General features: G+C 36.5%; 2 protein-coding genes across 3 annotated transcripts in view; one reads left to right on the top strand and one right to left on the bottom strand.

Moving 5' to 3' along the window:
* The window catches only part of mRpS5 (mitochondrial ribosomal protein S5), a 144198-nt gene extending 123402 nt beyond the window's left edge, over positions 1 to 20796 (top strand). For both annotated transcript variants that reach the window (XM_090369581.1, XM_090369580.1), the window contains 3 exons: positions 9250 to 9386; positions 16346 to 16726; positions 20578 to 20796. In XM_090369581.1, the coding sequence (XP_090225707.1) occupies positions 9250 to 9386; positions 16346 to 16714 (506 nt within the window). In that variant the 3' untranslated portion in view covers positions 16715 to 16726; positions 20578 to 20796. The remainder of the gene's footprint in view (positions 1 to 9249; positions 9387 to 16345; positions 16727 to 20577) is intronic.
* LOC150088576 (glycogen phosphorylase-like) overlaps positions 20640 to 25456 on the bottom strand; it is a 206463-nt gene continuing 201646 nt past the window's right edge. The window contains exons 17-19 of the mRNA XM_090369579.1: positions 23414 to 23480; positions 22900 to 23057; positions 20640 to 20764 (exon numbers count right to left, since the gene is read on the bottom strand). Of these exons, the coding sequence (XP_090225705.1) occupies positions 20761 to 20764; positions 22900 to 23057; positions 23414 to 23480 (229 nt within the window). The 3' untranslated portion in view covers positions 20640 to 20760. The remainder of the gene's footprint in view (positions 20765 to 22899; positions 23058 to 23413; positions 23481 to 25456) is intronic.

Genomic DNA, 25456 nt, shown 5'->3' with positions numbered 1-25456 from the left:
CATAACATAATTGCTTTTTTCTTGCACAAAAGAAAGTATGTGCTCAACTTCTGGATGCCTGCTACAAATAGGCTCTCTGAAATCTTTGCATGTGAAACTGCTATTAACAGTTTATCTTTCATAAGAAACCAGCATTGCAAATTTGATTCATTAACTCCAAACTTCCTGGCAGTTTCTCTATTCCTTGTCATTTCTATATGCTACAGCAGCAGTTCCCAATCTTTTTTGACTTGCGAACTCCTTTCAACATAATATTTTTATTGCAAACCTCTAAGCCTATATTGTCTGAAATTGTATAATAGGTCTGAATTTTTATTATAAAATATTAACATGATATATTGTAAGATAGTAAACTAATTACAGTGACTTCTTAATTTACTCAAGGGTTTTGTTCCAGAATGTCTTGCACAATTTAAATTCGCACGTCATGTAAATAATCGCCAAAAATCAAAAAATATGAAAATAGGCCTACAAAGAGTAACTCTCGCATCTAGCTACTTTACCCCTACCAGTACGTACCATTCATTTTCTTTGGTTGGAAGACTAGATACTCTAAACAAAATTATGAGCAACCAAAAAGATTCATTCATCTTTATTGATTTAGTTATTTTTTTTATACCATAAGAAGAAGTATGTTCACTGTAACCAACATATACCTACAACGCAAACAAAAATTGAGAGAGAGAAATTAGAGTGGAGGGTGGCCTTAGGCAGATTGATGAGCGGTATCGTAATGGTCAGATTCTGTTCCCTCGGATTCAGACCAGATAGGTGGGGTTAGGGTGTTATACTAACCCAGGAGAAGGAGGCTTCACGTGACTGCTCCCTTGAGTGCTTGAAAAAAGAATCCAGAGTTAGTTGTTTTGCAAATTGCCTCTTCTGACGCAGCAACTCATAGTAGCAACTAAGTTCTAGTGTAACTTTACGTTGCAGTTTAGAGCTTTGTTCAAGATTTAGGCCTTCATCTATAAGATTTAATACTTTCGATATTCCTTTCACTGTCGGGCTCCGTTCTTTAACCTCTGGGCTTTCACTTGCTGCTACCTTCTCCTCTTGAATGCGATGTTGCTCCAGTGCAAACAGATCTTCATTTGACAATTCTTGATGATGCAAATCAATTAAATCAACATCAGTTGTCTCCACTTCAGTGAACCCTATCTTTTTAGCAAGTTTCACGCATTTGTCTTTAGTTTGTGCAAAATCTTTATTGGTATCAGAGCCTTTAAGAGTTGCTAAGATCTTATGCCACAAACTTTGAATACAGCTATGTGGAACTTCAAGCCATGCAGCACCAATGAATTTTAAATCATCTTTTATATTGAAGGCTCACCAATATTGCTGCACACTCATCTGTTTGTGGTCAGTTTTGTCAATTAAATCAGCCAGAATGTGCTGTAAATACTGATCCTTAAAAGATTTGATCATATGTTGGTCCATAGGCTGGAATATTGAGATTGTTTTTTCCCTGGCAAATACAATCTTGATATTGGAACAGGCATCGACAATACTAGGTTAATGGCTTGTGGCATTATCAAGAATAAGTAAGATGTCGAATGGAATTCTTTCTGCCTTGCAATACATTCCAAATTCTGGTCGTAACTGAGATCCAAGATAACATCTGAAAATAACAGCAGTCATCCACCCTTTAGGGTTTGAGTACCAGTACACGGGCATGTACGACCTGCCATCACCTTTAAGCAATGGAAATATAAGTGCGATCAGGCATCCCCCCCCCCCCCAATATAAGCCTGTTTCATCCAGGTTGAATATCTGTTTGGGTATGTGCTCCCCCTCTTGTGCTGCTTTCCATAAATATGGTTGCCACATGTTATTTTTAATTCACATAATTTAAACATGAGTAAAGTAAGAAGCCACTGTATAAGGAATTGTGGGGGATGTAGTATCTTTCATTGGCAATTATTGACTTTATATTTAATTTTATTTTACTTTATTCAATATTATTTATAATTTTTTATAACCCTTTTACCACAGCCGAACGGTGTGATACATATTGGCACGTTCACACCCAATCCCCCCACTAACATCCTGTCGTGCATGCTTGCTATGTAAGGGTGTGTGGCCCAAATCACAACTAAATATAAATTTTTTTTAACCGAACTGCATAAGTTAATATTAAACTATTTTGTAGTTTACAAAAATATACCTATGTAAATCTAAGTAGACACCATTACACAATTTTTAGTGTGAACCCCTTGGAACACTTTTGCGAATCCCAAGGGGTTTGCAAACCAGCGGTTGGGAACTGCTGCACTACAGCATAGCTATTTTGAAATTGGCATTGCAAGCACATCAGTTCTTAAGTTTACACAACTTTTTTTCAGAATGGTTGCCTATGCCTATTCATAATTTTTAATGTATTAAGGGTCTGCTGCAGTAACAGATCTTTACAGACTTGTTAAAAACACATTACTAGGTCTAACCAAAAAAAAAAAAACACATGCAGCAACTCTAATCCCACTTCAATGTCAAGCTCATAGTAAAACCCATAAATATAGAATACAGAATAGTTGAAAAATGAGTTAGTTTGATGTAGAGACCACTATGAATACCAGTTGCTGATGACTACCAACTCTGGAAATGTCAAAATCAAAAACTCTTGTGATATTTTGTCTAATATAACCTAGAACACTACACTATTTGAAATTCTACATTTAATGGTTAGAACTTATTAATTATTGATCTTATTAATTTAAAATATCATGCCCCAAACTAGAGCAGCAAAGCAATGGGCACAAAGTGGCAGGAGTGCTGTGACTCGGGCGAGAACTGAGGGGGGCGATTCTCCAACGCATCACAGCCTAAAAAAATGTGCAACTTGTGAAATGTTTGCCGAACTATCTGGAACGGAACATGATATTGCCATGGGGATGTCTTTGTGTGTGCGCGATGTAAGGAAATCAGGCGACAACTCAGCGTTGTTATGGGCCTATATGAGAGTTTGAAGGACAGGGTGGATTCCCTCGAAAAATCTAAATTGAGGGGCTCATCAAGCTCTCAGCTGCCCACATCAACGCCAGAGCTTGCACTTGGTCATCATGCAACACAGCAGCAACCACCCAAGGCAGAATGCGCTGGTCCCACAGGAAATAGTAGTTGTTGGTGACTCTATTGTCAGGTAAACGGGAAACATGCTTTGTAAAAAGGATAGGTGGAACAGGACCAGGGTATGTCTGCCAGGGGCAAAGGTTGATGACGTTGTAGAGCAGATATCATCTTTTAGGGGCACAAAAGGTGATATAGTTTTACACATTGGCACTAATGATATTAAGAGTAGGAGACCAGCAGAATTACTTAACAAGTACAGGTCACTGATGAAAAAAAAAGCCGTGAATTAGGGTTGAATTTGAAAGTGTCTGCAATTCTGCCCAGACACGATAGGAGGGAGTATGTGATGAGAGCCTTGTCGATCAATTCGGCCCTGGAAAGATTGTGCAAGGCTCAAGGGATAGAATTTTTTTCAGCCTGGACTGTACTTAACAGGAGAGACTGCTTCTACAGGGATGGGATACACTTAAATAGAAACTTGTGGAACTTGTGGGTGCAAGAATATTTGCTGATGCTATTGAGGCAGTGTTGGGTGGATCGGAAAACTGATAGCTTGGGGGGGGGAGATACAAGGACTAATAGTTTAACAGTAGCTGTAGGCAGAGGTGAAGGTGATTCTTGCACAACTTTATTAGAATAAGTAGCGACCTGGAGCGAGGGGTATTGGGGGTTTCAGGGACGGATGGCAGTCATCGTGAAACAGGTGGGTATATGGGTTGTGTTAGAGTAACTAAGAATAAGAATAGGTGCATGTATACTTGCATGTATACCAATGCTACAAGTATAATAAATAAATTTGATGAATTTGAAGTGTTGGTCAAGACATCAAAGGCGGATATTGTTGGGATAGCGGAGACATGGTGTCACACAGATATAAGGAATGCCGAACTGGAATTTGGGGAGTACAATGTGTACAGAAAGGATAGACAGGATAGGAAGGGAGGAGGTGTTATGCTGTTAATAAAGAAAAACATAAAATCAAAAGAAGTGCATCCAGTTGATATAGATGAACAGTGCACTGTTGAGTCAGTTTGGTGTGACATAAGCACTGCAAAAGCAAAAATAAGAGTAGGAGTGTGTGATAGGCCTAATGACTTGAATGAGTACAGAGAAATAGAGTGGGCTAGTAAATCGGAATGTCTTATAATGGGGGATTTTAACTTCCCAGATATTGACTGGAACTTGTGGGTTGGGCACTCACGCACTAGTCAGACTTTTGTGGATTTATTGGATGATTGTTTTTTGCAGCAGCATGTTCGAGAGGCAACCAGAGAAAGTAATACTCTTGATCTGGTTATCAGCGGTGATCATTCATGTATTAGGAATTTGCAGATAAAAGAACCACTAGGTGGCAGTGATCACAGCGTACTGACGTGGGATTTACTTAAAGATTTAATTACCATCAGGGGTAAAAGAAAGGATTTTTGCTTCCGTAAAGGCGAGTACAGTGGTCTCCAACAGTTTTTAAATTCTGTACAGTGGGATCAACTGACGATGTTACCAACAGTAAATTCTAAGTGGGAAGCATTCAAGGAATTAATCGTGGAAGCTACTAAAAGTTTCATACCTATTAAGAAATATTGTTCAAGGTTTAGGCCTAAATGGTTGTCAAATGAACTAATGAGACTCGTAACAGAGAAGAAAAATGCATGGGATGCATATAAATTATCAAGCGACTCAGAAGCCTATGGCAGATATAAGTTAATCTGTAATCAGGTCACAAAGAAGGTTCGGCAGGCGAAGGTAGATTACGAGAAATCCTTGGCAAAAGATGCTAAGAAAAACAGCAAGGATTTCTTTACTGATATAAACGCTAAAAGGAAGGGGATGAATCTGATTGATCCACTTGACATCGATGGTTCGACTGTTGATGATCCTTCTCAGATAGCAAACAAACTGAATGAGTATTTTGCATCTACATTCACACGTGAGGAATTATTAAGGTTTGAAAATGGCAGAAGATTATCAAATTGTAGCAGGGTACTTAATGATTTTGTAATAACTGAGAGCAAAGTGGAAGAGAAATTGTTGAAGTTAAACGTAAGAAAAGCACCTGGGGTGGATGGGATCTATCCAGTTATATTAAAGAAGGCGGCAAAGCAACTAAGCAAACCCTTAGCCATAATTATGAGAGCATCCTTGGACTCAGGGGAGGTTCCCACGGTCTGGAGATGTGCAAATGTATCCCCAATTCACAAAGGGGGATCGAAGGGTGACACGAGTAATTACAGACCAGTTAGTTTAACTTCTGTTCCGGGTAAAATAATGGAGTCGCTGGTTAAAGATGCATTGCAGGATCATCTAGACAGGACTGCAGCAATAATTCAGACACAGCATGGGTTTGTTAAGGGAAAGTCTTATCTAACAATTTTGATAGGATATTATGATGTGGTTACAAAGGAACTGGATGCAAAAAATAATTTTGATATCATATATTTGGATTTCAGGAAAGCTTTTGACACTGTTGCGCGTGGATGACTGTTGTACAAATTGGAGCAGAATGGTATTAAGGGTAAGTTGCTACAATGGATAAAAGGATGGTTAAGTGCGAGAAGACAGAGGGTGGTAATCAATGGGTGCTGCTCTTCTTGGACTAATGTTATTAGTGGAGTCCCACAGGGTTCGGTGTTAGGTCCACTGTTGTTTTGTATATTTATCAGTGATATTGATGAAGGTATACCAGGCTTAATGTCGAAGTTTGCAGATGATACAAAGGTTGGCAGGGTTGTTAATGACAGTAATGGCACTGTGCTACTGCAACAGGATCTAGATAATTTGGGCAGATGGGCTAAGAAGTGGCAACTGAAGTTTTAACCTTGACAAATGCAAAGTACTGCATATGGGTAGAAGTAACCCCAGAGAAACGTACCAACTGTGTGGTACTACACTTAAGGTGGTAGAAAATGAAAAAAGACCTGGGAATAATTGTGCAGGCAGATATGAAGTTTTCTGAGCAATGCAGACAGGCTGCCAGGCCAGGTCATGGGGTTTTGTCAATGATATATAGGAATTTTGCTAGCAGGGAAAAGGTGATTATCCCTCTGTATAAGGCAATGGTCAGGCCACGCCTTGAGTACTGCGTACTGGTCTGGAGGCCTCATTTTAGGAAGGATGTAGATTTACTTGAGCGTGTACAGAAAAGGGCAACAAGATTGTTGAGAGGAATGAAGGGATCCTCTTACCAAGAGAGGCTTAAGTTCTGCAAATTGCAGTGGCTGGAGACTAGGCACCTGCACGGTGATCTGATTGAGGTGTATAAGACCTTGAATGGGTTCAGCACGCTGAATTCTGATGGGATCCTTCCACTTGTTCAGATTACGAACCTAAGGGGGCATAAATTCAAATTAAGAAAAGACAGATGTAGAATAGATGTGCGGAAATTTGCCTTTAGCCAGCGGGTGGTTAATTGCTGGAACAAACTTCCATCTGTCATTGTGGAAGTTGATAGGTTGAATAAATTTAAGGAGGAACTGGACAGGCATTTGGAGGGAATGGTGTGATTTTTTTTTTTTTTTTTTTTTTTTTTTGGCTGATGCTGCATAAGCTCATACATTTGCTTTCTTGCATCACATGCCACTACTACTACTTCTAAGAGCAGGCAAGCTTTGTGTTACTCCACATATTTGCACATTACTTAAAACCAATGGTTTTTTTCGTAAAAAAAAAAATAGGTGCCGGCACTCATTCTTTGCTATCAGGAAAAATTGAAAATTAAAAGTACAGTACTCTAACAAAATTATTTCCTCATATTGTTACTTTAGTAGTAATGTTTTTGTAATAAGAACAATAAATTAAGTATATTAACACACAGTTTACTAAGCATAAATTTATTATTCAAGTATACAAAAAATAAGTAAAATGTGTAAAAAAATAAGTAATAAGTAAAAATTAGTAAAAAAAATTTCATAATAAAGTTTATATGGAATATTCCAAATTTGTATTGAGTTCTCATCCAACACTATGCTGACTTCTTTTCATCTGTTTGTATCTGTTTCCGAATGACATTTCCGAAACAGCCACAGATCGAAATGTGGCACCGGTGGGCCTACAATTTTAAGAAATAGCGAAGAAATTGTTTAGTCATCAATGACACTCTGGTTGGGCTGACAATCAGATTCATTTTTAAAAACCCTCGTTCACATTCACTTGATGAAATTTGTATCGTACTCAGAGTGTTCATCAAATGCTCTTCAATTTTTCCGAAACTGTCTTTTCGATTAGGTATTCTCGAAATCCACAAATTGCATCTCTTTCATTTAACTGAAGCTTAATTGCCAATTTTCTAACTTCATTCTCACCAAATACCAACATTTCATGTTTAGAAGGTTTAATACCTTTGTTGTCCTCGTTCTCCTCTTGTCATCAATATTGTCACAAGTGCTTAAATTTGAATTTTTTTTTTTTTCCTTTTTTTTTTCTTTTTTATTTAACTGTCCAAAATGTCATTGTCATTCAGATATTCAGCTACTGTAACCATGTAAACATAGATAGGAAAACTATGGATAATGCACTTCTGCAAAACAACAGATGATTATTTGTCGGGGTAAAAGTAAATCACTTTCTCCTAATTCTCAAACATGGCACTTACAGTTGATTCACAGTGGTGTCCAGCCTACAGCCCACGCAGAAAGTGAATACAGCATTTTAAATTTTGCTAATTATCAAAAAATTTTCAAATATTTTCAATTTTAGGTGTATCATTATTTTTATTTATTCACCTTATATTCCATCTTAAGCAGTGATCCTTTCAGGTTGTAAATTTTCTAAAGTGAGCAATTAAAGGCAAAAGTAAGATTTTTTTTGAAAAACAAAAGAAAGTCATAATTTTAATAAAATCTAAAAAATAAATTAGTGATATAGATTTGTTACACATAAAAGTATGGGAAATTTGCATTTTTTATATATAGTCTGAAAATAAAAAATGGTAATAACAGGAAAACAAACTTCCTTTTGCATGTAACAAGATATGGAATATGTAACACTAATTTTTCTCGAATCACTCAGTGTGGCCCCCTGAAAGAAATCTAACTTTGGATATGGCCCCTGTACAGGTAAAAGGTTGGACACCACTGCAGTAGGTGGGCCAGAGCCCATTGGGAATACCCCTTGATCTGCTAACTGTTGACCAGCAAGACTTCTCCATGTGGCCGGATAGATTTTACCAGGTACCCCTAAGTTGTAGAATGGTAATCCCTTTATCTGTCTCAATTCTTGCTTAGCAGCAGCACTAATTTCCTAAGTTGCCTGAAGGGCAGAAGTGCATACAGTGCATACTCATTTAAGTCTCTCCTAAGCCATTCGTTATATGTAAATTTTCATCGCTCAATGGAAACTATTTTAAATGTAATTTCCACGGGGAATTTTTTAAAAAATTGCTATAAAAGGAGTTCATTAAACAGAAGTCCGACTGAGTAATTTAGAATTCTAAAAATGGTTATAAAGTTTTATATAGAAAATATCTTAACAATAGACAGTGAAAAATGCAAATTTAGTTAAATAACTTTAAGCTTATTTGAATTGTAGGTAAACATGTGAAAAAATTTACGGAATATTACAAATTTCGAAGTGTACTGCATCCAAATATCACAAGTCGCTGTTGATAAAGGTGCCAGTATGCCGTACAGTTGCATACCATTCCAAAAAAAAAAAAACACTGCTTAAAACACTCATTTTAATTTTTAGTTGATTAGAGGCTCTAATAAGATCAAAAACTAAATGTTGCATTTCCATTGGGAGATGGTAACACTGATTCAAAGAAGCTAAAGCATCATCTCTTGGTCATGACAATGAATTACATACCTATACCAGATCTAGATAATCCAATGACTTTTTCTTTTTTTATTTCTCCTTTAAGAACTACTTATAAGGTGCAGAATTTGGGCAAATACAATATTAATAGGAGTTGTTATTGTTAATGCCTTCTGTGTGGCAGTAGATAGATAAGATGCGTTGTGGAGAACAAGGAGAAACTTCTCTCTTTTTTTTTTTTTTTTTTCCCCTTCTTTTCCTAAGGTTGGGGCTATGGCAAAAAGTTATTTCTTCTTTATTTACTATTTCAGTATTAAAACAAAATATTAAAACAAAATGTATAAATATGACCATAATACTATAAGAAAAAATGTTTTTAATACTGGCTGAATTTTTATCCTTCAACAGTTTTAATAGTACTGTTTTTTTATGTAGGTTATGGATTAATATGCCAAAGGGTAATTCGTGAAATTTGTAAATTGGCTGGTATTACAGATATTTATGCCAAAATAGAAGGTCCTACAAATCCTCTGAATGTAGCTAAAGCCTTTGTTATAGGTTTAACCAGACAGGTATGTTCAGAATTACTATATCAGATTGCCTTCACTTTCCATATTCATGTTTTTAGAGTATTGACATTAAAAGCATGCACTTTTTGCTTATGTGGTTAGAATTTTGTTAATTAAAATAACTTGAAAAGTGTAATTATGATTTATTACGATTCAGTAAAGTAGCAGTTTCTAGCCTGCAATATACATACTTTATGTTGAAAGTATAGTGGCACGTTGAAAAAAAAAAAAAAAAAGTAGCATTTATTTTGTTGCAAAAAAAAAAAAAAACAATTGTAGTAGAATTTGGTAGGTTTTTTTTTTTTTTTTTTGTTTTTTTTTAATACTGATACAAGAGAATTTTATTTAATGTATCTTTGCTGGTAATTTTTCAAATTGGTTCTTTAAAGGCTGTTATAAAGGATATTTTCCTATAGGATGTCACCTTTAAGGTAACATCCTATAAGAAATCACTAAATGCATGCACACTGAGTGACAAACATTATGTGACCATACAGACTTTCTATACTGATTATTTAGTGTTCCTTTTCGAAACAAGAATGGTAGATAATCTGTGAAATTACAGGTTACTACTTGTAACTTTACAATAACTTTAAACACTTTTAAAAAGAGGGCAAGGGTGAAGACAGGCAAGAAGTTTGGTTCAGCTTCAGTGTTGAGCCAATGGTCAACATTCCCTAGTATTCTACCCTCCCCAAATCATAGCATGCATGGTCAAACGTTTCATCATAAACACACACCAGCCATGCTATGCCTCATTCCACATAACGTCCTTCACGTTAGAGATTTGACCATAAGTAACTCATACTTTCAGTCAATGAGGATATATACTTCCAAAAAAAGAAAAGCACGGAACCTCTCCTCCCCATCTAACAAAAGTATTCATGTCTGCTCTAAAAAGTTCATCCTTGACCAATTTATTCTCAAACCCAAACTTCAAATAACATTTTTGGATGACATATGGAACCACAAATAATAGATTCCTTTCATCATTTCTTAAATCTGAACCAAACTTCTTGCCTGTCTTCACTTATGGCTCAAAGTCAGAGTCATCTGTAGATCTGCTGCTGTCTTTCCAGATAGTACTATCTGGTAAGATTCCCTGCAAGTGCAGCATCTATACAGCTGAGTTGTATGCTATACAATTAGCCTTGGACCACATTAAACCCCACAAGTACCAAAGGTGTATACTGACTCTTAAGTATACAGGGGTTGGGGATGATGTATCCTCGTCCATTCCTGACCCAGATCCAGCAGACATTACATTCTCTTTTCTGAGTGTTCATTTGACATTTGTTTCTGCTGGATTCCAAGCCACTTGGGATTGGGGAGATGAACTAGCAGACACTGTGGCCAGATCACCACTATCTGTTAGTCCTTTGTACAGACCACAGGCAGGTGATACACTCTAGATTGCTCTCCCAATAGCAACAATCTTGGCATGGGCAGGTGACAAACAAGCTGTATCAGAAAAGCCTGTAATCTATCGTTGAAAGTTTAGTCTGCACAAGAACTGTAGAGGAAGTCGTTCTAGCTTGCCTCTGCATAGGACACAATCATTTTAGTCATGCATTCCTGCTGAGGGCAAATGATTCTCCTGTGTGTGAGAATTGTGACTTATTTTTAACCATATGTCATATTTTAACTGAGTGTCTATGTTATTAGACATGAACGTGTTTTATATTTTACCACTTTTAGTCATCTGGCCGAGCCTTGTACACTCGGTCAGATTTTATCAGATAATGTTAAATTCTGTTTTTAGTTTTTTTAAAATCAATCAGCCTTTATACTTATGTTTAAAATTTTACCTTTTTATTGTTATTTTATAAATTTTTTGCCTTTATCATTATATATTTTGACATTGTGTACTTTTATGACCTGGTTTTGGCACATAGCCTCGGTTGCTAATGCACCAATGAAACCCAAATTCTATTTCAACCCATGCAATGCACAGGGAATTGAAGAATTTGGGTATTGGCAGTTGCAAATGTCTATTCAGAAGCCACTTTTTTCAGAGAAAAACAGAAAAATCTGCTTGCAGTTGGTGCCAAGAATGTTGTGATTAGACAATGGAACAAAGTCGTGGTCAGACGAATAGCAATACAGTTTTGCACTGATGATAGGCAGAGAGTGTGGCAAGAACCTCACGAAGCACTGAACACTGCTTGCCTTGTTAAAGACAGTCCAAGCAGCTGGAAGTGGTATGACATTATGAGGAATGGTTCGTTGGCACAGACTGGGTCCATTGCTAGCAGCAGAAGGTCAAATGTCATACTGAATTTTGTATCGGATCTACTGTGCGTACAACATTACACTTTTTTATTCCAAAGATGATGGCCACTTTATGGATTACAGTGCATCGTGCAAGAATGGGTCGGAAAACATGACACAGATTTCTCCCATCTTCCCTGGCCCCAACATTCACAGTCACTTAATCCTATTCAGAATGTGTGGAGTATGCTGGAGAGAGTTATTCGGCAACAAAGTTCTCTTCCTTCAACTTTGTTGCAACTACACAATATTTTGTTGGAAGGATGGTTACAATTAGACTAAAATGCACTAAAACACCTTACTGAATCCGTATCATACTGTGCTTTTTTTTTTTTTATTTGAAACAAAGGCAGCCCGATTCGTTACTGAATAAAGGTTCGTATTTTTTTTGACCAGTGTGTTTGAATATACATACATACTCTCCAGAGTCCACATGAAAAATATACGTACATACACACCCCAGAAATAAAGGAGCAGCATACCAGCCACTCTAAAGCTGGGCTACATGATTCCAGACATAGCACACCACCTCACATAAAAAAAAAAAAAAAAAAAAAAAAAAAAACAAATTTGAATGATCTAAAAACTGGTTGTTGTTTGTTTGTTTTTTGGAGCATTAGCGACTAAGGCCATATTGCTCCGGGAATATGCGGTGGTCATTCCCTGACCTTTCCGCATCCTCCGTATTTGGTCTAAAAACTGGGTCTGGAAAACATTAGGAGAGAATATATTGAGGCTTACCATATCCAGTCATTTCTTTCCCCATTAGCACTTTCTTTTTTCTAATCCTACCAAGTTTCTGTCCTTGACAAATAGTGTTCATTGCTTCATGTATTGTGCATACTAGCAATGCCTGTCAACCAAGTCATTGGCAGAATCAGTCCTGTCAGATAGTTGCAAACAATAGCACCACACCAACAAAGCCAGCCAGTAGTAATAGGAAGAATAATATAGAGCACATGACCACCCTGTTCATACCAGTAAATCCCTCAGGGTTTGTCAGTTAAGAACAATTCCTTGCTATAATTTTTTTTGTATTACCATTATAATTGTCTTTGTGCAATGATTCTGAAACTGGCTATTTCTCAGAGCTTACTTTACATTTAGCAATACTTTTAATTCTCTACTCTAAGATATTTGCACAGATTTTACCTGGTATATAAGGAGTGAAATTATTCTGCATAATACCCACATTCAGCTTTACTTTTTTATATATATTGGTAAATTAATACCTTGCTCCTATCTTCTGGATCTTGTCCTTCGGACAACTATTACTGGATAATATGTATTCACAGTGACACAGTTTCTCCCCTCAACTTTCCTAATTTCAGGTCCAATATCATTTGCACCTTCTTGATATTCTATCTCTCAATTAGAGGCTCTGTCCAAGATTTTCCCATGTCAAGCTTTTCACCTTCATTTAGCAATTCATCTATTTACTCCAAACTTCTACAGTATCCTTCTCTTCTGTTTTAATTGTGCCCTTATCATTTTTGATTATCTTCTAGCTTTTCTGCCCTTGCCAAGTCAAGGCATTCGTCCATCTTCCTAAATTTTTTTTAGGAACTTAACGTCTTCCTACAAAATATCTTGGCCCTCTTTATTTCCATTTTTTTTTTTTTTTCCCTCCTTTTCTCTAATTGCTCCTTTAACTTCTTGGGTTTACCTTGTAGTATTCAGAATCTCTTATCTTTGCAGACCTTCTTCCAACTTCTTTTGTAACCTACACTAAAGTTCTCTTTACAGTTAGCATCAGGAATGCCATTTCATTTTTGAGCAAGATTTGTTTTTTTATATTTAATGATTTGTTGGCAAATCTGGAAGCTGTTGTTTAATCACTTTCTTTACCTGTATGATGGCCACTTCCAATCTCCAACCTCTTTATGCCCTTGTATATTCAATTATTGTTTAGCATATTAACTGCTGCAGTGTTAAAGGAAAATTTATCTATGGAACTCCCAACTTGGTTGTTAATGGTGCCTAATGTGTGTACTTAATCAATCATATGATGAAAGTAAAAAGAATCAGTGTTTCTTTGCATTCTTTTTTATGTCACAAGGCCAATTTGTAAAAAACGTCACTTCTTCCCACAAGCATGTATTGGTGTCTTTTTTGGGCCTTTTCACATTTTTTATTATTATTATTTTGCCAGTTGGTCTGAGTTTGTGACATTACACAGTAATTACATTTGTGAAATACATTAACTTATGAAATGTCCATGATACAATGGCCAGTGAGAGCCGTAGGCCCAGTCTCCAAGTGTAAACTGACAAACAGCAAGTGAAACACTGATTGGTTCTGTGATAAATATAAACAAAGTACTGCTGCACTAAAGTACTGTGTTTTTATGAGGAATTGACATGGGTATTTTCCACTGTGAAAGTTTATTATGAATACAACCTTACTATAAGTATTTACTTGGGAATATAAATTTTTAAATTTTCTCTTTGTTACAAGAGTTCATTTCTTATTGATTAAAAAAATTTTATATTTTAAAAATATTTAATAAAAAATTCAGGGTTAACACCTCAGACTGCAAGAAAATTTAGACTCCTGTGTGTAGTTATGGGTTAAACTTGTCTGAGCATGCACTTGTTTGTTTGTACAGTCCACTCAACCACAGAGCCTATATAAGTGGCACATCCCTTATACGGTCATAGTATGCCTGTGAAAACTGTTGTGAGCTCTCAATTGTGTGATAGTTTTCTTTTAGTATGGCAACCAGGAAGTGTATAAACAGTCCTGACATATTTTGTTACATATGTAGTTGTTTTGTTTCTGTAAAGCAGAGGCAAAATATTACAGATTTTGTAAAAAAATCTGTATTATGCATACTTTGACATAAAACTAAGCGATCAGGATAAATCGTGGGCACCGCATAAAATATGCCACACGTGTCGAACATCTTAGAAAATGGAGTTATGGAAAAAAGGTGTGTGTGGCACGAGCCAGTAAGCCATGCCGAATGTTACTTTTGTGTATGTGATGTTAAAGGTTACAATTCAAAAAATAAAAAGGACATCAACTATCCAGATCTACCATCAGCCATAAGACCGGTTCCGCATGGACCTGATCTGCCTGTAAAACCTCCACTAGAAACTTTGGAGTCCACATCTTCTTCCACCGAAGCAGAAGCTAATGAGGTTAGTGAAGAGGAATGTTATCAACCAGAAAATATTTTAATGCCACAGCAATTCAAGCAAGTCAAACTGAACGTTTTAGTAAGGGACTTAGGTCTTCCAAAATATGCTGCTGAAATTCTGAGATCCAGACTTCAAGCGAAGAGCTTACTTGCTCCAGGTACATCATTTTCCTGGTACAGAAATCGTGAAAGGGAGTTTATACAGTATTTTTCACAAGAAGGTCCTCTCATCGCTGGTTTAATAAGTAGGAGCTCATATGTTCCTAGTGAATGGTGACTATAGACTCTTCTAAGACTAGTTTAAAAGGTGTTCTCTTGTATAATGGAGATAAGTACACATCTGTGCCAGTTACTCAAAAGAAACTTATGACAATCTAAAGTTGCTTCTGGAGAAAATTAAATATCAAGATCACGAATGGCAACTATGTGGAGACTTAAGTGTTATGTATGTTGTTGGGGCAACAGGGCGGGTACGCTAAAATGCCATGCTTTATTTGTGAATGGGATAGCAGAGCTAAAGCGCTGCTATCCCATTCACGAAACATTGACGAAAGTTTGGTGAAGCCAGATAAAATACTTTTACCTCCACTGCATATCACGTTAGGCATAATGAAGCAATTTGTTAAAGCACTGAATAAGGATGGCAACCTCTTTAAGTACCTTTGTAGTAAATTTACTGGTTTATCTGACACAAAATTTAAGGAGGGTATCTTCATTGGTCCCCAAATTAGAAAATTGATTTTAGACGGTCAGTTTGAAACTACTATGACTGATGTTGAAAGGGAAGCCTGGATTTCTTTTAAAAGTGTAATGGAAAACTTTCTAGGAAATCATAAATCACAGGATTATGAGAAAATTGTTCAAAATATGCTCGAAAAGCTTCGCAATTTAGGTTGCAATATGAGCATCAAAATTCACTTTTTGCATGCCCATCAAATTTTTCCCTGGAAGTCTTGCACAGATGAGCGAAGAACAAGGGGAGAGATTCCATCAGGACATAAAAGGAAATGGAGCAGAGGTACCAGGGAAGGTGCAAGTATGATGGCCGACTACTGCTGGTGTTTAAAAAGAGAGAAACCTGGCACTGTACATAAAAGAAAAATAATTAAACGTTCTTTTCAAACAAAAAGACGAAGGTCTGATTAATGAAAGTTTCAGAATTTTGAATAATACTTGTTAGTATTTATGTATTTTTTGATATATGAAAATGTAATCCTATCAATTTGTCATTACTAAATACAATAAAGTTATATACTTTCATAAAAAAAACAATACTTTTATTTCTTAAATTGTGATGTATCTGGATGTGATTGAAAAAAATCTAAGTCATATTTGAAATCACAGCAACATATTTTGGTAGTAGGACCTATTGAAATTCAAACCCCAGTGAACAAACTTAAATTTGTAAACTAGTGTAATTAAATGATGTAACAGCTTATATAAAAGTCATTCTTTTATTAATACAGAATTATTCCATTATAGATAGAATAATTAAGTACTTTGTTTTAATTATTGTGGAGTAAAGTGTTTTCTGATTTTTCCTTCTAAGAAAACTCATCAGCAGCTAGCAGATGAGGTAGGTCTTCATCTAGTAGAATTCAGACCAGACAGGGATTTCTTTCCAAAAGTAATTGCGAGTCCTTCCAAATTCAAAGAAATTCCACAGCATGAAATACCAAGTTGGGAAGAAGTAGTTCATGGTGGTAAAATTCCATTGAAAAAATTGCAAAAGTTACCTTTCTATATGTACCTTCCCTCATGGGAGAAGAAACAAAGAGATAGTCAAAGATTTCGTAACCATGACAAAGTGAAAATTCAACTTAAAGCTGAGTATGGAGCTATTACAAGCTTTTTGGCTCTAAGGGAAAAACAAGGAGATCAAGAGTTAGCGAAGAATAATGCAGAGGAAGAAGAGTGATGGTGGATCTGTGTGAGTATAAAATTTTGAAATTTTCTTGTAATGTATAGCAGTACTTTCCATTTACCTATTTACAGAAAACGTTCCAGAGAAATTTTATGTGGTTATAAAGAAAATTCTGTTATCTCATTTTGAAATCTAAGCTACGTAATTATCCTACCCCCTTAATTTTTATGACCTATCAAAAATTAAGTCAGACCAGCAACGAGCACTTGCCTGCAGATTGTTTGGAACCATTGCTATACAGGGTGTCTCAAAAATATTGGTACAAACGTTTAGGGGAGGTAGGTAACATCTAAAGGAATGTGAATCACATAGGAACCCATAATCGGAAACAGCGCTGTTCATAAGTTTGTGAGAGAGAAAATTTCTTTTACTCATTCAAGCAGTAGTCGCCGTGCATCAATATACAAACTGTGAGCTGGCAGACATGCACCTAGTGTATGGATTAGCAGAGGGCAATGGACGAGCCGCTCAACGAATTTATGGAGAATGCTTCCCAGACAGACATGTACCGGACCACCGTTTGTTTGCACGTGTGCATCAAAATTTGTAAGATTATGGGTCATTTAGAGGTAACAGGAGTAGTGTGGGCAGACCACATTCGACGCGAACTCCCGCCATGGAAGAAAGTGTGTTGAATGCCGTCCAGAATAATCCTACTACCAGCACACGTGCCGTTGCCTCTGCCTTAGGAGTGTCTCGTTGCAGTGTACAGCATGTCTGGAACGACAATTCCTTACACCCCTTTCATCTCCAAAGGGTTCAGTTACTGCTCTGCCAAGATTATCCTGCACATGTGGCTTTTGCACAGTGGTTTCTCCAAGAAAGTGTTCAAGACTTGAATTTTCCAGCGTATGTTTTGTTAACGAATAAGGTTTATTTCACTCGGGAAGGCTTATTCAATCAGCACAATGCTCATGTGTGGGCACACGACAACCCACACATGGTGTGCACCCCCATGCAGCGCAACATCGCTTCGCAATAAATGTGTGGGCAGGTATGGTCGGTGACTGCTTAGTCGGCCCTTTACCTGTTACCATCCCGCATGAACTCCACTAAATATCGGATCGTTACTGGACGATGTTCCAGCAAATGTGAGATGCAACATTTGGTTTCAACATGATTGGGCACCTGCCCATTATGGAAAGTGTGTTCGTGACCATTTGAACAGGCGTTTTGGGTGTTGATGGATTGGCTGTGGTGGACCCGTTGCCTGGCCCCCACGCTCACCTGATGTATTGAGCCCTGATTTCTTTCTGTGGGGCCCTCAAATCTATCATGTATGAATCGCCTGTGAAGACTGAAAGGGATGTGCCTCCGTAGCCAGGTGGGAAGGAGCAGCAGTGCGTAGCACACGCTTCTTGATTAAACCAGGTTCGAGCCCGTCACTACCAAATATGGAGGATGCGGAAAGGTCAGGGAATGACCACCGCATATCCCCAGAGCAATATGGCCTTAGTTGCTAATGCTCCTAAAAAAAACCAAATAACTGAAATGGATCTCGTGGCAAGACTCGTCTGCGCTGCTGCTACTACTATCAAAGAAACTCTAAGTGTGTTCGACTGTGTCTGCCAATCCATGCTGCGTCGGTGTCACGCATGCATCGCGTCTCATGGTGGAACCTTCAAGCATCTGTTGTAACATCATGAAATGCATCCATATCGTACTCCACTGTTAATATTATGTCAAATAAATGTTTGCCACTAATTACTCTCTTGTGTCATTTCTGCTTCTTGTGCCCCTGCTACTACTTTCCCATGACGTTTCCAGTTATGGGTTCCTATGCGATTTGCATTCCTTTAGATGTTACCTATCTCCCCTAAACGTTTGTACCAATATTTTTGAGACACCCTGTATATCACATCACAAAACACTTTATATTTATTATTAATTTGGTAATTAACAGTGTTAATAATTAGTTGAATTAATCTTGTAATATCACATACTGATATATACACTGGTGTTCAAAAGAAAATGCATCACCTAGGAATTTCACATTTCTAACACTTTTTCACGATAATATATTACATTAATGACTACCATCACAAATAAAAATATAAACAAAAGGTATTTATTAATAGTTAAGGCAAGGCATGAGCATTTGCAACCTTTGTACAACAGTTTTCATTCTTAAAAACAGTCAAGTGAAATTGCACAAATAGTGAACATGGGCAAGTCGACTGTTCACGATGTCCTTGGCTTTCGAAAGGTGTGCTGCCAGTGGGTGCCCCGACAATTGTCAGAGGAGGACAAAGAAAAACACATGAGGATGTGTCTGGAGAACGTGTTGCAATACTGCGACGGAGAGGATTTTCTTGCTCGCATAGTCACAGCAGATGAAACGTGGGTTCATCACTTTACCACAGAGAGCAAACAAGACTCTGTGACCTGGAAACATCCAGAATCTCCTGTGTGCAAAAAATTCAAAAATGTTCACAGTGTTCTGGGATTGCCAAGGCAATTCTGTTGGTGGATTTTTTGCCAAAGGGACGAACAATCTATGCACAGCTTTACTGTGCAATGTTGGAAAAACTGAAAACCAACATTCGATGCAAACAACCAGGACTCCTGACAAGTGCCGTGATTTTGTTGCACGACAGCGCAACTCTACAAACTACCCACACCACTCGTGAGTGGTTGCCACAAATTCCCAAAACCCCGACTTAGCACTCATCAGTCGTACTAGTATTGGTAAACTGATAGCTCCAACATTCAGACTTCCATTTGTTCAGCCCTCTGAAAAAACACCTTTTAGGAAAGCATTTCACCATGGCTGAGGAAGTTCATCAGGTGGTGCAAGGTTGGTTACTGAGTGTGGGCACAGACTTCTTCAGTACTGGTATTGATGAACTGATCCATCATTGGGACAAGTGCATCAATAAAACTGGAGAGTTTGTGGAAAAGTAGTGCATGCTCACTTATTTCTTGGTGTGAAAGTTCAACTTTGTATTATTAAATATCAAGAGAAAAAATGTGTTACTTTTCAGAAACTCCTCGTATATATAGAAATTTACAAATATTAGATCTATATTTGCAGCTGAAATATCAAGCATATTCTCTCATGTAGGTAAATAGTTTCGTGTTTTTTAGTATAAATCATTTCAACATTTGAAAATATGCAAAGTGATGTTGCACTTATGGGCCTTAGCTATTCCCCTCACCCTCCCTAAGGTGCAGGACGGAGCTCCGTACATTGGTATAATGCTAATGCCAAGTTGCATAATACTGTGAAAAATGTCAAAGAACTTTGCAGCATGTCCAACTTTCTCTAGACCATGATGGAACCCATATCAGTGTCAGTTATAAAAAGTATTTCTATGTGGCTCTTTAGCCATGTAGAAATTTTTGTAACCAGTAGGATTTAAACAGCCTAGTTAATTAATGTACACAGTGGAACAAACTTTTCCTTCCCAAGGAGTTGCCTTGTTATTGCACTATTTTTCAAACAAGGCTTGAAAAATCTTGCTGGCTACAAAACATACTGAACAACAAGGTAGGCCCTCCTGACTTCATACAGTTAACTATTTTGACACCTGCAATCTAATTAGTTAATGAATTGGTCTTAAAACCATTGCATTAAGTAAGCAGTTTAAATCCTGCTGGATGCAAAAACATTGTGAAACACAAGTTGTGTCCATCTGTTGAAGTTAGAAGTAGTTTGACTCCCAGCAAGCAAGCCCCCCCCCCCTATTTATTATTATTATTTTTTTTTTTGTTATTATGCCTCCTGCTTAAAGAGGCATAATAACAATTTATAGAAAATAAATATCAACAAGGTTTTTGGGAGTAATAAAAAATACTTGTATATTAAATATTCATTATGTGGGAAAAAAAGATAACTAAACATTATTTCTTTTCAGTGCAAACTACATTTTTGAAGACACTTCGATGGACAGAAGATAAAATATTCCTGAAAAGATGAGTAGTAATCCCAGATAATTTTACAATTTATTTAAAGAACACTGTACACCTGAAGAGCAAGCACCACTAATTTTTCTTTAATTGCTCTTTTAAAAAACTATAGTCAACTGTTGTTAGTCTTCTCACCTGTAATATAGAAAATAAATATCAAACCATTTTTTTTTAAAAAAAGCACTTAAATAATTTAATAGTGTAACTTGTTTATGTTTTAAACAATAATAGTAAAAAATGTGATTAACAGATTTATCTGAAAAGTACAGGATAAATCTGAATGGAAATAGCTAACAATGAATGCACAGAACAAGGCAAGGAGTAATAGATGTGAGGACTACAGCTGTCCAATATCTCTAAGGCAAAATTAGATAATGAAAAGTATCACAATTAAAGATACCTTCTTGTGTCTTATTGTTAATTTCTTAAATTAGCAATAAGACAAGTGCATTATAAATATTCACTTATACTCTGTACAGCCACTGTGCTCGAAGAAAATAAGTGATTGTGAACCTGCGTTGCATATATTACTCCAGCAATTCACCCAAAGAAAAAATAATTTCATAAACTTGAAGCACCAGCTATCACTAAGGAATAATTATAGCCATTGTTTGGGGATACAAAGGTTGTAGATTTTAATCTTAAGAGAAAAATGCCACTGCTTATGGCCCCACACCACACACACTGAACAATGGTTCAAGCAGTATGGTTGACTGGTTTTGGCACATCCACTTATTGCTGTCTGCTAACTAGTGAGAGAAGTGCACAAATTTTGATAAAGATTATGTGGGAAAATAATGTTGTTATATTTCTATGCCATTATTGGTTTTTTTTTTTTTTTTTTAAAGTAAGGATAATATTATAAAGAAAACATTTCTTTACTAATTTATCCTTTTTTTTGGCACATTTCACGACCCTAACAGAACTCTGTTTTTAAAAAAGGCAGGAGGGTTTCTCAACATGAAAATTAGTTTCTGAATACTCCTGTGTTTGAATGTGTCCCCACAGTATCATCACTCCTATGAATGGACCATAACTGTTTAATGTCATTAGTTAATAATCCCTCCCCCACAATTTGAAAGTCAGTCACACATGAGTGAAAAGTAATAAAAACTATGCTGAACAACCTCTTTAACAACGTGAAATCCTATTGAGATCTACAACCTTCTCTACTGGATACTCATTTTGAGGTACAGAAATTAATGAAAATTAATGAATACATAATTCTTATATGATACTGATGCAAAATAAAACTGATTTCCATACTAAATTTGACATAAATTATTCTGCGAAACAAAAACATACACTGAGTGACCACTTTATTATATAATAGCAAGCTGGTCCCCTTCAGCTCTCAGAACAGCCTATATTCGTCATGGCATGGACTCAAGCTGGTGCTAAAAGCATACCAGAGGAATGCTAGTCCATATTGGCTCAACTTACTTCCACAGTTGCAGATCTAATCCAGAGAGTTCATCCCACACTATGCTGAAACTGGATTGAGATTTTGTGACATGGCACATTAACATTCTAGTGAATGTTTGATGTCTGAGTCCATGGACTTGTCCTATCTTCACTATATTCTAGTCCTCCTACTATCAGTGTGAACCAGGATTCATCTCTCCAGTGTTCCATTTTAACCTTGGTTTTTGCTGACAGTAGTGAATCCAATTCAGTCTGCTACAAAATGCCTTATCACTGTTGTAATGGGTTGTTAGTTGACTGACTTTAGCCTTTCTGTTATATTGCACAAGTCTTGTTTAGCTTCTGTGGGCCTCTCACATCAATGAGCTGTTTTCAACTAAGGATTGCTGCTGGATGTTATTTGGTTATTGGACAAGTGTTGAGACATGTCTCAACACTTGTCCAATAACCAAATAACAGTGAGAGAAGTGCACAGGTACATCTCAGCAGGGTTGCAGTTTATGAGATACTTGGACCAGTACATTTAACAAACTACCGTGCCACTTTCAGTCACAGATCTTTTCTCTCTCTCACGCACATGGCAAACTTATCTGCTTTATATAACATGCTACAAATATGTGATGCTTTACTGAAGGAGCACTCCATTTCATGAAACAATGTGCATAATAAAGTGGCCACTAAGTGCATTTCTATTAATAAACTAATGGAAAGTTAACATAAATACAAAAAATTCAAAATATGCAGCATCTGGTTTAAATAAATGTTGATTTTGTATATAATTTAAAAAAAAAAAATTTTTTTTTAAGTTCAATTTTAGCTGAAAATTTTCAATAATGCATACTCACTTTGATTCTTCTCTTGGTTCATGTGGAGCTGGAAGTTTTTCATGTGTCGGTTCTACACCCCATATTTCTCTAGCATATTGAGATATAGTTCTATCACTAGAGAAATGGCCAGAATTAGCTATGTTCAAGATAGCCATTTTTGTCCATTCTGAAGTATTCTGAAATTTCAATTGTTAAGACATTAAAAATACTTCCCTGATATCAGGCAAATATATAAACTTTAATTCTGCATTTCTAGATAAATTATGAATTAGCTGGTCAAAGTTTCCAAACATTTGACTTTCAGAATGTAGGAAATTTTGTAATTTTTATCAGAAAAAAAAAAAAAAGCAAACAAAAGCAGTTTTAATTGCCAATAGCTTATGTTTGAATAGATACAAGTGTTATATTAAATAACCTCCTATATAATATTCAGTATGAATTAATCTTTTCAAGATGTCGCAGAGTCAGTTTGCTATTACAGTTTTGAAGCAAATTGTCTTTAAAAATAAAAGTTCTGAAATAGCATACTTACTGAAAACATATCACTAACTTTTTCCTGACACTTTACATAAGAGTCATAATCTGCAAGTAGGAAGAACCTATAACAGAAAATATTTAAAGATGTTGTGCAAACAGATCTATAAATTCTTTAATAAACAGTAATCTGCATGCACTACAAATATTCCTTTGCCTAGTTATTATTATCATCATTAGCCATATATGGTGCAAGGAAGCCTGAGGCTTATGCTGCACCAGACAAAAAAAAAAAAATTTTTTTTCTGAATTACCAAGAGAGAGAGAGTAGAAGGGAATCACCAAGAAAAAGAAGAATGATGATGTTTCCAAACAGTGCCATCAAGTACAAATTAAGATCAAATGAATTAAATATTCATCTGAAAATAATGGGAGGGGGTCGCAAATACTAACATTACTGAAAGATGTCAACTAATCGACTGATCTATGGGGGGGGAGATGATCAGTAGAAATATTTTACCCTTTAACATGCAGGCTATTTACACTGAATGCCCACTTTATTAGGTGCACCTACCTAATAGAAAGTAGGTTCCCTTTTAGCCCTCAGAACAGCCTGGATTCATTGGGGCACAAACAAAAAACATGCTGCAGGGATGCTAGTCATACTGACTCAATCACTCTCCACAACTCTTACAAACTGGATGGTTGCAGATACAATCCAAAGAGCTGTCCAGTTCATCCCACAGGTGCTCAATCTGGATTGAGGACTTGTGACTGGGGAAGCAACCACATTAGGCTGGATTCACTCCCGTGTGCCTGGAACTAGTTCTATACAATTGGCCTTGTTAGAATAACAGGATAATGTGCCATGTCACATTATCCTGCTGGAAAAGCCCAGTTACAGATGGTTGTACTGCAGCCACAAAAAGATACATGGTCAGAAACAATTTAATGTTAGGAGTGAAATCTAGTTTGGTCATCAGCTGAGATATCCTTATCCATGAAAAAGGTATGAGTTGTGCATTCTGAAATGACTCTTTGGTTACCACCCTTGCTGGGTTGTTATTTTTACTGTAGCCTTTCTGTAACATGCACTGGTCTTGTCAGCATCCACTGGCCTCTCGCATGAAAAAAAGCAGTTTCCTACCACAGAATCACCATTGGCTGGATATTATTTGGTTACTGGACAATTCTCGATACACCCTAGACACATGAAACCCCAGTAGGATTGCAGTTTCTAAGATATGTATACCATCATGTTTGGCATCAGTTATCACACCACATTCAACATCAGTAAATCTTTCATCCTGCCCATTCTTGCACTGAATTGCATGTATACAGCATCTCTACATATCTGCCCATCTATTTTATATCACAAATACAAACGTGATGTTATAACTGAAAGAGTGCTCCAATTCATGAAAAGGGTAGCTGTACCTAATAAAGTGGGGAAATAGTTGTAAGAGGTAAAAGATTCTTTGTGGCTGTAAAAAAAAAAATATATATTGAAATTCGAATATCTATTTTAACATTTTGGCACACACACACATATTATATATATATAAAAAACAAGTCAATGTCTAGCATGAAAATGGTGCCATTGGCCATTCTAATATAGGAATCACTCCTATATTATTTTTTCCCCTTCAGTTATAATTGGTTGAGTCTAGTCTCCATAAACAAATTTCCAATGCCAAGAAAGAAACAATTTCACCTACTTTATCAGATAAACACAAATAATAACTGCACTATAATTTGAAACAAAAAAATAAAATAAAATAAAATAATCTTTACGTAATAAAAAGTCTGCTAACTACTTAGCAGAATTCAAAAGTTGCACCAGTTCATCTACCACAGCCCCACATCTAAATAAGTGCTGAAATTTTGTAAAGAATTAGCGTTGCCATTCCAGATTTATAGTAACATTTCTGCATGTGGGGAGAGGGAGTACTGAAAGCTATGAAACCTAAAACCTCCATGGGTACGACAAAAAATATGATTAAAATCTAATGCTTATCTATTTTCTCTGAAGTAATGTCCAAAACATACATTCATTTATGTAGATTTTTTTTTGGGGAGAGGAGCAAGTATGGAATCGTAA

Source organism: Mastigoproctus giganteus, chromosome 3 (assembly GCF_048544385.1).
Source record: "Mastigoproctus giganteus isolate SK-2022 chromosome 3, ASM4854438v1, whole genome shotgun sequence".
NCBI lineage: Eukaryota > Metazoa > Arthropoda > Arachnida > Uropygi > Thelyphonidae > Mastigoproctus > Mastigoproctus giganteus.
The sequence above is the reverse complement of the archived record's forward strand: the minus strand, read 5'-3'. Positions and strand labels throughout refer to the sequence as shown.